We start from the raw sequence: 13,071 nt of genomic DNA, 5'->3' as shown, positions 1-13,071 counted from the left end.
TGCGCTGACAGGCAGAGAGGCGAGTAACGGAGTGCGCTGACAGGCAGAGAGGCGAGTAACGGAGTGTGCTGACAGGCAGAGAGGCGAGTAACTAGATACGGGCGGGGAAGAGTCCAGATGATTAAATCCCTGTTGCGCGCCCGGGGATTAAACTTTTTTCAGGTATACAGCTCCTGCTGCAGCCAGTACTGGCCAAGGCTGCTGCAGGAGCTGTATACACCAGTTCAGGGAACCATATCAGCCCGACTGGGCTGATTGGTTCTCTTTAAAAGTACTAAAAAGCAGAAGAGCCATGTTACATGCAGCAACTCAAAAATACTAAATTAATGGGCACATTAGTTGATGGAGTTAGGAGCCGGCAGAAAATAATCTGGTAGCTCCTGGCTCTTACAGATCTGTGATGTACAGATGTAGAATACAGCAGCCATAGATTTTTATGGTCTATGGTGAAGCCCTCTATTAAAGGAGAAGTCCAACCAGCAAGGGGAAAAAAAAATGTGAAAATGCAGAGGGAGTAACAAATTATCCAGACTCCCCTCTCCCTGTGCCTCTACTCGTCTGCTTTTCTTCCCTTTCTATAGCTATCACCCTGTGTTTGCAGAATGGTGACCCCCCCAGGATATAATATATCACCATAACATCCAGACAAAAGAAATGTAGCCATGCAATCCTCCCAGCTGCATAAAACTCACTACATAGATATTTATCATGTCCTACGGTAACGGGACAGCAGCTACTTGTACAACCCAAGTTTTCCTGCAGAGGAGAAATCTTCTATGGAAATGGAAAGAGTACACCACTTCATGCAGGGCATACGGTAGCTGATAAGTACTGGAAGACTGGAGGATTGACACTTTCTGACAGCAGTTTATTTAAAAGTGGTTCCCATCCCTCTGTATACAGTTGTGTATAGCGTCCCTCAGTATATACAACCACAGATAGTTTGTTATGTAGACGTGTTAGTAACATTGTGGACGGTTTATTACTATGAGATGAAGAACAAACCATCTCCTCCCTCACACTATGTGACATCATCACTGACACAGCCTCACAGTCCAGCTCTGATGAGTGATGACATCACAATGGAATGTGCAGTGTCATATGACATCACAATGGAATGTGCAGTGTCCTATGACATCACAATGCTGTGTGCAGTGCTCTGTGTGTCCGGGCTGCACCGGCCTCACTCCTGAATCTGCAGCAGTAGAGGATGGAGGCTCAGCGTGTGCTGCTCGCACCATTACTGCTATTAGCTCCAAGCTTTGCATCAGAGATGACTGAGACATCAGGTAATGGCGGCATACTGGGGGAAGTTACTTCTCTACAGGGAAATTACACTTCTGTATTTAATGTCTGTATTTTCCTTCCTGGACAGTGACCTCAGGGAGAGCGACCCCCCAGGACGGCGGCCATAATAGTGAGTAGTCACAATGAGATAGAATATATGGGGGAGATTTATCAAACATGGTGTACAGTGAAACAGGCCCAGTTGCCCCTAGCAACCAATCAGATTCCACCTTTCATTTTCCAAACAGTCTGTGAGGAATGTAAGATGGAATCTGATTGGTTGCTGGGGGCGACTGAGCCAGTTTCACTTTACATCATGTTTGATAAATCTCTCTCTCTCTCTCTCTCTATATATTATATATATATATATATATATATATATATATATATATATATATATATATATATATATATATATATATATATATACACACACACATATACACACACACACACACACATACATATACATATACATATACACACACACACATGTACACACTATATATATTGTAATAATAATAATTATACCTGTCTGTGTTATCACCAGGCGGAGTTATTATCGCTCTTGGCGTCGCGGCGGTCCTGGCTATTATCACCATCATCTTCTGGTAAGTTTCTGCTGAACAGGTAAATGAATTGTCTCATCTATAGACGTTTATCTAAGGACTTTGCTTTCTCTCACAGCGCTATATATTGGATCAGACGCCGGCGTCGCCCAATGGCAGAAGAGGAGGAACTGAGAGAAGTCCTGGTCGATACACCAGGTAATACTTACTATAACATACATGTCTTAAAGGGGAACTCTGGCATTTTTTTCTTCTTTCAAATCAACTGATGTCAGGAAGTTATATAGATTTGTATTTTTCTTCTATTTAAAAATATTCCAGTACTTATCAGCTGCTGCATGTCCTGAAGGAAGTGGTGTATCCTTTCTAGTCTGACACAGTGCTCTCTGCTGCCACCTCTGTCCATGTCAGGAACTGTTCAGAGCAGGAGAGGTTTTCTATAGGGATTTGCACTGTGTCAGATTGGAAAGAATGCACCACTTCCCGCAGGGCATACAGCAGCTGATAAGTACTGGATGACCAGAGATTTTTTTTTTTTTTAAAAGAAGTAAAATAAAAATCTATATAGTTTTCTAAAATCAGTTGATTTGAAAGAAAAAACATTTCTCCAGAGTACCCCTTTAAGATTTAGCTCCTGATCCCCCTCAGTTACCCTGTTAGTGTTATACTGGGTGTGGTCTATGGCGGCTCATAACACTGGATGATTCTGATGTCTTCCCTTTTACATTGCAGATGTGCCAGAGGTGGATGTGACCCCGGAAGAGGCCATGGATGGTGGAGATGAAGCCCCCACTGAGGAGGCTGAGACCACCAGCCATTGGCCAATCCACATAGATGTGACGTCCATCATTAGACACATGGCGGATTTAAAACCAAAACCAAAAAAGCCTGCTCCGATGGCCATGACATTGTTTGAAAAAACCCAAGAAATTAAGAGGAAGAGGAGGTTTAGAAGCTTACGATCCTTCTTCAGATACTACAGGCAAAAACCATTAACAAGAAGCCAGATAAGAAGAGAACAAGCGGAGAAAACCCGGCAGGTCTGCCTCTGGCTGGACAGGAGACGGGGGAAAAAAATCAAAATCGAGGAGAAAAATCCCAAAAAGAGGAGGAGATCATGCCTATGTTGTGGGTAATGGGCCATGCCGGCCATGGACCCAGCCTCCTCATCAGCCATGTGTCACCCACAATAAACAACATCTATAAAAATTCTGATGACTTATGGCCGTTCTTTCCCCATCACACTGTAAGGATTAGATTGCTGGGATTCCTGCAGCCAGTGGCGGTTTTTGGCACCAAGCACCCCAAGCGATCGCTTGGGGCCCCCACGCCCCGCTCCTGTGCTCAAGACCGCTGGCCCTGCTGCCCCGCTCACTGCTGCCATCTGAACTGTAACTATGAGCACTCGTAATGAGCGCTCATAGTTACATGCAGCAGCACTGACAGGGCGGGAGACATTGGCTCCCTTCCTGTCAGTCACTCTTGTGGCCGCAGGAAGGGTTTTCCCTGCGGTCACAAGTGGCAGCTTTGTTCTTGTGGTGTCAGCGCTCCAATGACATCACTGGAGCATCGGCGCCAGGACAAGGGGAGTGCGGCCTCTTGTGATCGCAGGGAAAACCCTTCCTGTGGCCACAAGAGTGAAGAGAAGAGGAGACACCCGGACCCAGGTGATTATAAGTGTTTGTTTTATTGTGTTATATACTATATGGGAGGGGGAGCACACAGGGGTCTGTTTAACTGGGGGAGCGCACATCGGGGGTCTATATAAATGGGGGGGAGCACACAGGGGGGCTATAGACTACTGGGGCTTCACAGAGGGCTCTATATACTACTGGGGCAGCACACAGGGGGGTCTATATACTACTTGGGGCAGCAGAATGGGGTCTATATACAACTTGGAGAGCACACAGGAGGTCTATATCCAAGTGGGGGAGCACACAGGGGGGGGCTATATACTACTGGGGGAGCACACAGGGGTCTATATACTACTGGTGAAGCACACAGGGGGTCTATATACTACTGGGGGAACATACAGGGGGTCTATATACTACTTGTGAGGCACACAGGTGGTCTATATATAACTGGGGGAGCACACAGGGGTCTGTATACTACTGGGGCAGCACACAGGGGGTCTATATAATACTGGTGGGGCACACAGGGGGTCTATATACTACTGGGGGAACCATACAGGGGGTTTATATACTACTGGAAAAGCACACAGGGGTCTATATCCAAGTGGGGGAGCACACAGGAGGTCTATATTCAAGTGGGGGAGCACACAGGGGGCCTATATACTAGTGGAGGAGCACACAGGGGGTATATACAACTGGGGGCAGCACACAGAGGGTCTATATACAACTGTGGCAGCACACAGGAGGTCTATATACTTCTGGAGGAGCACACGGGGGGCTATATATAACTGGGGAAACACACAGGGGTCTATATACTACTGGGGGAAGCAAACAAGGGGTATATACTACTGGGGGCAGGACACAAGGGGTATATACTATTGGGGGCAGCACACAAGGAGTATGTATTACTGGCGGTAGCGCACAAGGGGTATATACTACTGGGGGCAACACACAGCGGTCTATTGTTTTGGAACGCGTGTCGAGGGGGGGGGCCCAAACATAAGTTCGCTTGGGGCCCCAGAAATGCCAAGACCGCCCCTGCCTGCAGCTATTAGGAAACCATCACTAGAGCTGGTGAAACACGTAGGGAGGTAGGGGCAGGTACCAGCAGGGGGCGTTCTTTTTCAGGACAATCTCACCACTCAAGCAAAGGGATATAACAGGGTCTAGATAAGAAGGATATAGAAAGGCGCACACCACTGACTGCCCCTCTACACCCGGCTTACCAATTCTCTATTGCTATCTGTTACTGCTGTGTTGGAATTGGAGCAATATACTGTATTTTTCTGCGTATATGATGACTTTTTAACCCAGGAAAATCCCAAGAGTCAGGGGTCGTCTTATACATTGAGTGTCGTCTGATAGGGTGAGTGGTGAAAAACTTCGGAACCGGGGAGAATCTGCAGTCACTGCATACAGTGGGGAGAGCTCAAGAACGGCCACATCCCGCCATATGCGGTGACCATATGAAACACACCGCTATCACCCGTCTGGCCGCCCTTGTATCCTACCAGTATTACTGTATCTCCTTCTCTGCCTCTCAGATTTTGCTGATGTTTGAAGTTTTTATAAATATTTATTTGGTGTGCGTTGGAAGAGGGGAAGTCTTATACAGCAAGTATATCCCAAACTCTATATTTTAACTGGAAAAGTTGAAGGTCGTCTTATAAGCCAGAAAATACGGTAATTATTTTGAACTAGACAACTACGATAAGAGCCTGCACAGAGAGGGAGGGCCTCTACTATGGGGACTGCACAGAGAGGAAGGGCCTCTACTATGGGGACTGCACAGAGAGGAAAGGCCTCTTCTATGGGGACAGCACAGACAGGGAGGGCCTCTACTATGGGGACTGCACAGAGAGGGGGAGCCTCTACTACGGGGACAGCACAGACAGGGAGGGCCTCTACTACGAGGACAGCACAGACAGGGAGGGCCTCTACTATAGGGACTGCACAGACAGGGAGGGCCTCTACTATGGGGACAGCATAGACAGGGAGGGCCTCTACTATGGGGACTGCACAGAGATGGAGGGCCTCTACTATGGGAACAGCACAGAGAGGGAGGGCCTCTACTATGGGGACAGCACAGAGAGGGAGGGCCTCTACTATGGGGACAGCACAGAGAGGGAGGGCCTCTACTATGGGGACAGCACAGAGAGGGAGGGCCTATACTATTCGAATTGCACTGAAGGGGTGTCATCTACTAGGGGGACTGATCAGAGGAGGTCATCTACTATAGGAGGCTTGACAGAGGGCCTCTACTATGGGGACTGATCAAGGAGGTCATCTACTATAGGAGGCTGCACAGAGAGCGAGGGCCTCTACAATAGGGACTGTACGCGGGGGGGGGGGGGGGTCATCTACTATTAGGGGCTGCACAGAGAGAGAGGGCCTCTACTATAGGGACTTCACATCCCAGTCCCCATAGTAGAGGCCCTACCTCTCTGTGCAGTCCCTAATAGTAGATGACAACACCCCCCCACCCCCACCCCCACCCCGTGCAGTCCCTATTGTAGAGAATCTACAATGGACACTACACAGAGAGGCAGGGCCACTACTATGGGGAGTATGTAGTGTCCCAGTACAGGTGTGATGTCTGCAAAGCCCATGAATGATTCTGTAAGATGTAACGTGGGACTGCTCAGTGTAACTGGCTCCTTAGAAAGTATAATTATCCCCGAACAACTGAGGAAATCAACGTTCAATTTTGCCTAAAAATATAAAGATTATGTTGGCGCTAAGAATACTCATCCAGTCACATGATCACAACACACGGCTTCAGACTCTCTCTGGTGGCAAAGAGCGACGTATACAAGCAAGCCTGTTCCTAAAGGGAACTCCTCATCCTTTACTTTTTTTTTTTCTCCTTTTTTGTTATATTGGCCTGATACTAAACAGGTTTTAGTAGTAATAGTAGATGCTTGGAACAAACTTCCAGCAGATGTGGTTGGTAAATCTACAATAACATAACTTTAACCTGCCAGAAACAAAGACCCAGACTGGAGCCACTGATATAGATGTAAACCCAGTGTAAGCTTTAGTATCCCAGCAAATATCCCAATGGTCACGGCGCTCCGGCGCACAACAGCTCACTCGTAGCGGTGGCCATGCCTAGTGCTGCAGTCAAGCCCTACCTAAGTGGAAAAAAAGAGCTACCAACTGCAGTGACCATTAGGGGTCAAGGGTTGTTCCCCAATCTATGAAACATGGATGGGCTCTAAGGATCAGCCACCGCCGTTCAACTCGGAATCTCTTTAACCCCTTAACGACATCGGGCGTAAACTTACGCCCTCGCGCCCTGGTACTTAGCGCATCAGGGCGTAAATTTACGCCCGATGTTTCCCCGATCGCTGCGTGTTCACACACAGCGGTCGGGGAAGATGGCCTGCTATAAATCATAGCAGGCCATCATAGCTTCACGGCACGGGGGGTGGTTAACACCCCCCGTGCTTACGATCGCCGCTATTGGCTAATCAATTCAGATCAGCCAATAGTGGCGATCGGAACCTTTCCGGGTCATCGGTGACCCGATGACCCGGAAAAAAATGGCGGTCGGTGCTGTCCGAGGACGGCGCCGACCGCCATTACTGTAAAAAGTAATGTTGATCGCCGTGCCACCGGCCCGATCGCCGTGAACGGCCGGCCGGCCGTTCACGGCGATCGGGCCGGTGGCACGGCGATCAGAGTCCCACAAAATAATAAATACCTGCCCTGGACCCCTCAGCTAGGTAGCGGAGGGGTCCTGAGCAGGTATTTGTACATTACTCACCTGTCCCGGGCTCCTGATCGGCGTCTTCCGGGTTCGCGGCGTCCTCCGTCATTACGTTCGGTCTTCGGGTCTTTCCGGCGGTCCCCGTCGTCTTCTCTCGGCTATTTTCGGCTCCAGCCTCGTCAATTTCCGGATTTTGCGCTCTGCTGCCCCCTAGCGGCTGATATGTGTAATACACTTATCAGCAGCTACAGGGATATTCAGAATATAGAAATTTTTTTTTTTTTTTTTCCAAATTATTTTTTTTTCTATTTTCCGCACCCTATCGCCGCTGAGTGTTGATCAGCATCGCACGAAAGTGCGCTGCTAATCAGCAACTCCTCCTTTTTGGCGTAGGGTGTTTTTTTTCTGTAATCTACTGCCACGGTCTGCTTATAAGTGTCGCGCATAAGTGCGGCATTTATCAGCAACGCCTTTGTTGGCGTAGGTTTTTTTTTATACTTACTGTAAAAAAAACACGTAAAAAACACTACATTACATTGAATAAAGTTTGACACTACACCACTACATACCCCATATACTAGTCCCCATATAAAGATGGCCCCCAGGGTGTTTTCGGTATCGGACGCATACGCTATTGTTGCCTCCGACACCGAAACAGCCAGTGAGGATGAATGGGGGGATCCTTCTTTCCTCCATTCATCCTCATCATCCAGTGACGTGTCTGGGGGTAGCGTAGCGTACGCTGCCCCCCAGACACGTCTTTTCCGCCAGTACCGTCCTAATAAGAGATGGCGGTATGGAGTGAAATTCTACTAACTCTGTGAGAGTACCTCAGGGTACACTTACAGATTTGGGGTACGTGCACACTGCGGAATGGCGAAGGATAACCCTTTGTGCATTCCGCAGCTGGCACCCGCCGGCGGACTGATGCGGGCGCGCGTCTCCACCCGTGTCAAAGACTCCATGTTATGCATGGGCGGATTCCGTCGTCCGTCCAAAGAATGAACACGTTGGACGGAGAGCGGAATCCGCCCGTGCATAGAATGGAGTCTATGACACGGACGGAGACGCGCGCCTGCATCACTCCGCCGGCAGGTGCCAACTGTGGAATGCACGAAGGGTTATCTGTCGCGATTCCGCAGTGTGCACATACCCTTAGAGTGTATGAAGGGACACCCGAATCCAGCCCCAGATGCCCCCCTCCCCCCCCCCCCCCCCCCCCATCCTCGGAGTTAGTGGGAAGGTCGTCCGGGAACTGATCTTCCCACTGCTGGATAAAGGTCACCACCTGTACGGGGATAACTTTTATACCAGCACCCCCTCTTCCGGTCCCTCGCTGCCCTGTAGCTTGCGGCACGATCCGAACATATCAGAAGTAGTAATAGCGCCCTAATATTTAGCAGCCATGGAGCGGACCCAGCGCTTCTGGATATGTGGGACCCCGTATCGCACCAGGACAACATTTTCCAGGTGACGTCCCCCACACTGGAGAACAGGAGACCCCAGAAGAAGTGCAGAGTGTGGGGTAACAGGGGGATCAGGAAGGACAACATTTACCAGTGTGCCACCTGTCCTGATCCCCTCGGCCTCTGCATACTGGATCGCTCCAAGGCATACCACACGTCACTGGAGTTCTACATTATCTAAATTCTGTCCCTTATTCCTATTTCAGGGGTCACGTTGATCCAGGGATTATTCTGATCGCCATTATGGAGTCGGGGAGGAATTTTTCCCCTGTGATGAGGCTACTGTCGTCTGCCTTACGAGGGTTTTTGCCTTCCTCTAGATCAACACAGGTTGAATTTGATGGACACCTGTCATTTCCAACCTTATAAACTAATAATTGTCCTAATACCCCCAAATAAATTAGAATTGTCCCTTTTCCCCAGCTAAATAGGTATGGCCGCCATTCCCATTAGAGGATGCCATGATGCAATTACAAAGCCTCTGTGCTGCCAGGACAGTAGAAACCCCCCACAAGTGACCCCATTCTGGAAACTACACCCCATAAGGAATCTAACAAGGGGGGCAGCGGGGATATGGCCCCCTGGTGACGGCCACATTTGGGACGTGAAAATGAAAAAAATGGTATTTTTTATTTTCTCGGCACATGTTTTACGTAAGTGCCTGTCACCAGTGGGGTCCATATGCTCACTGCACCCCTTGTTAGATTCCTTATGGGGTGTAGTTTCCAGAATGGGGTCACTTGTCGGGGGTTTCTACTGACCTGGCAGCACAGGAGCTTTGTAATTGCGACATGGCCTCCATCCTCCATTCCAGCCTCTAAATGGCGCTCTGTCCCTTTGGTGGCTTGCCCTGTGCCCATATGGCACATTATGTCCACATGTGGGGTATTTTCGTACTCAGGGGACACTACCCTACACGTTTTGTGTTCATTTTCTTTTTTAACCCCTTGTGGAAATGGAAAAAATCAAGGCTAGACCAACATTTAGTGTAATTTTTGTAAAATTTTTACTCTAAATCATTAATCTTGTCATGATTTTTTCATTTTCACAAGGGGCTAAAAGATAAAAAAAAACACTAAATGTGTAGAGCAATTTCCCCTGAGTACGGAAATACCCCACATGTGGACATAAAGCGCCATGCGGTTGCAGGGTAAGCCTCCGAAGGGAAGGAGCGCCATTTGGTTTTTGAAGGCTGGATTTGGATGGAATGGATTTTAAGGGGCCATGTTGCATTCAAAAGGCCTCTGTGTTGCCAAGACAGTTGAACCCCCCCACAAGTGACCCCATTATGGAAACTACACCCCTCAAGGAATGTAACAAGGGGTGTAGTGAGCATATGGACCCCACTGGTGACGGGCACAAATGTGGAACAATGTGGCGTGAAAATGAAATATTACATTTTTTACACTATAATGTTGGTTTAGCCTTGAATTTATCATTTTCACAAGGGGTTAAAAGAGAAAAAAACACACAATATGTGTAGAGCAATTTCCCCCGAGTCCGTAAATACCCCACATGTGGACATAAAGCGCCATGTGGGCGCAGGGCAAGCCTCCGAAGGGAAGGAGCGCCATTTCGTTTTTGAAGGCTGGATTTGGATGGAATGGATTTTGAGGGGCCATGTTGCATTCAAAAGGCCTCTGTGTTGCCAAGACAGTTGAAACCCCCCACAAGTGACCCCATTATGGAAACTGCACCCCTCAAGGAATGTAACAAGGGGTGTAGTGAGCATATGGACCCCACTGGTGACGGACACAAATGTGGAACAATGTGGCGTGAAAATGAAATATTACATTTTTTACACTATAATGTTGGTTTAGCCTTGAATTTATCATTTTCACAAGGGGTTAAAAGAGAAAAAAAACACACAATATGTGTAGAGCAATTTCCCCCGAGTCCGTAAATACCCCACATGTGGACATAAAGCGCCATGTGGGCGCAGGGCAAGCCTCCGAAGGGAAGGAGCGCCATTTGGATTTTGGAGGTTGGATTTGGCTAGAATGGATGATGAACGCCATGTCGCATTTACAGAGCCCTCGTGCTGCCAAAACACTGGAAACCCCCCACAAGTGACCCCATTCTGGAAACTACACCCCTCAGGGAATCTAACAAGGGGTGCAGTGAGGATATGAACCCCTTGATGACGGGCACATTTGTGCCATGAAAGTGAAAAAATGAAATTTTTCCCTTTCACGTCACATTGTTCCACATTTGTGCCCGTCACCAGTGGGGTCCATATGCTCACTGAACCCCTTGTTAGATTCCTTGAGGGGTGTAGTTTCCAGAATGGAATCACTTGTGGGGGGTTTCCAGTGTCTTGGCAGCACGAGGGCTCTGTAAATGCGACATGGCCCTTGAAATCCTTTCCAGTGAAATTCAGCTTCCAAAAGCCAATTGGTGCTCCTTCCCTTTGGAGGCTCGTCCTGCGCCCCCTTGGCACTTTATCGCCACATGTGGGGTATTTCCGTACTCGGGAGAAACTGCGCTACACATTTTGTGTCTTTTTTTTCCTCTTATCCCTTTAAGAAAATGAAAAATTGAAGGCTAGAACAACGGTTTAGTGTAAAAAATAAATTTTTCTTTTTTCACGCCATATTGTTCGGAAAATCTGTGAAGCACCTGTGGGGTCCAAATGCTCACCGCACCCCTTGTTACATTCCTTGAGGGGTCTAGTTTTCTAAATGGTGTCCCTTTAGGGGTGTTTTTAGGTTTTGGCACCCCAGAGCCTCTGCCAACCTGAAGTGGTACAGTCAGAAATGACCAAATATAACGGAGGCGTTGAAATTCACTAGGCGCTCCTTTGTATCTGAGGCTTGTGGTTGCGTCAAATAGCGCAATAGGGCCACATATGGGGTATTTCTGTAAACTGCAGAAACGGGGCAATAATTATTAGGGTGCATTTCTCTGGTAATAGGTTTATAATTATGAAAAATATTGGATTACAATAAAATCTCTGCACAGAAAATTAAAATTTTCAAATTTCTTACACACTTAGCTTTTATTTCTGTGACTCCCCTAAAGGGTTAAAACACTTTCTGGATATGCTTTTGCAGAGTGTGGGGGGTGCAGTTTCTGAAATGGGGTGCTTTGTGGGGCTTTCTAACATACAGGCCCCTCAAATACACTTTGAACCTGAACAGGTCCCTAAAAATATCTGATTTTGAAATTTTACTGAAAATTTGGAAATTTGCTGCTAATGTTTTAAGCTTCCTATTGTCTAAAAAAAATTAAAGATCGTTTAATAAATGCCGCCAACATAAAGTAGACATGTTGCTAATGCTATTTAATATATAATTTATGTGGTATAACCACTTTCTGTATACGCAAAAAAGTTTCAAAGTTGGAAAAATGCAGTTTTTCACATTTTTTCACATTATTTGGGTTTTTTTCATAAAGATTTGTTATGATTATCGACTCCAATTTACCAGAAATGTAAAGTACAATATGTCACGAGAAAACAATCTCAGAATCAGCCGGATAGGTAAAAGCATCCCGAAGTTATTAATGAATAAAGTGACACTGGTCATATTCATAAAATTTGTCTCTGTCATTAAGGCCATTTCAGGCTCTGTCCTTAAGGGGTTAAAGGGGTTATACAGCGCTACAACAACATGGTCACTTTGTTCCAGACACAGCACCACTCTTGTCTCCAACTTGGGTGGGGGTTTGTTGCTCAGTTCCATTGAAGTGAATGGAGCTTAATTACAAAAGTTGTGTTGTCTCAGAAAGAAAGTGGTCATGTTTTTGTAGCACTGGAGAACCCCTTTAAGCCAGCACTAAATGAGTATTCTGCTATGGTCGTCTAGGGTATTTGGTATAATAGAGAGGTAATAGAAGTCATACTGCTTATTTGCACTAATGTTAAGTATAGTTTATTGCTATTGCACTAGCAAAAAATAGAACTCTGAATGAGAATCTAATGAATCGGGATGTAGGGTATTTGTAGTCAGGACACATTTCCCCTCATTCCGTATGCATTTATGAGGAAACAAGCGATCTCATAGCGGCCCGTGCTAAATGCAGAATATTACAGCTGCTTTCCCATTTGCATAGCTGATATTCCTTCCTCCCACTCTCCGCATTACAGGCTAGAATGTCAGCCAGGCCGTCGTTAGTCTAATGAGTTCATCAGACGTTATCAGGGAGCTGGATGGGGGAGGCATGCTCCAGTGATCCCACTCTCACTCCGACATCTATATAACCCACCATCCCCGCCATGGGCGTCATGTGGACATTGTGCTCTGACCTTTATGGCACGGAAGAGAAATGAAGGCTTGTGGCTTGGAGGGACATTTGAACTTTTCATTTCTCTTTTGTGGGGTCTGTATTGAAAAGTGCAGATCCGTGTCGAGCAACGCAGCTCATTTCAGGTTATTGCCAGTGTCAAACGTGGATACTGTTCCCTA

At 47.1% G+C, this 13,071-nt stretch overlaps 2 protein-coding genes across 3 annotated transcripts in view; one reads left to right on the top strand and one right to left on the bottom strand.

Annotated features, from left to right (window-relative positions):
* PC (pyruvate carboxylase) overlaps window positions 1–13,071 on the bottom strand; it is a 363,791-nt gene that overhangs the window by 149,477 nt on the left and 201,243 nt on the right. The window lies entirely within an intron of this gene.
* LOC138789502 (uncharacterized) lies at window positions 1,203–3,048 on the top strand. The gene is made up of 5 exons (XM_069968178.1): window positions 1,203–1,289; window positions 1,376–1,417; window positions 1,838–1,898; window positions 1,975–2,054; window positions 2,589–3,048. Exons 1-5 carry the CDS (start codon window positions 1,211–1,213, stop codon window positions 2,990–2,992), a joined length of 666 nt encoding a protein of 221 aa, XP_069824279.1. The 5' UTR covers window positions 1,203–1,210; the 3' UTR covers window positions 2,993–3,048.

This window comes from Dendropsophus ebraccatus, chromosome 4 (genome assembly GCF_027789765.1).
Source record: "Dendropsophus ebraccatus isolate aDenEbr1 chromosome 4, aDenEbr1.pat, whole genome shotgun sequence".
Lineage (NCBI taxonomy): Eukaryota > Metazoa > Chordata > Amphibia > Anura > Hylidae > Dendropsophus > Dendropsophus ebraccatus.
The sequence above is the reverse complement of the archived record's forward strand: the minus strand, read 5'-3'. Positions and strand labels throughout refer to the sequence as shown.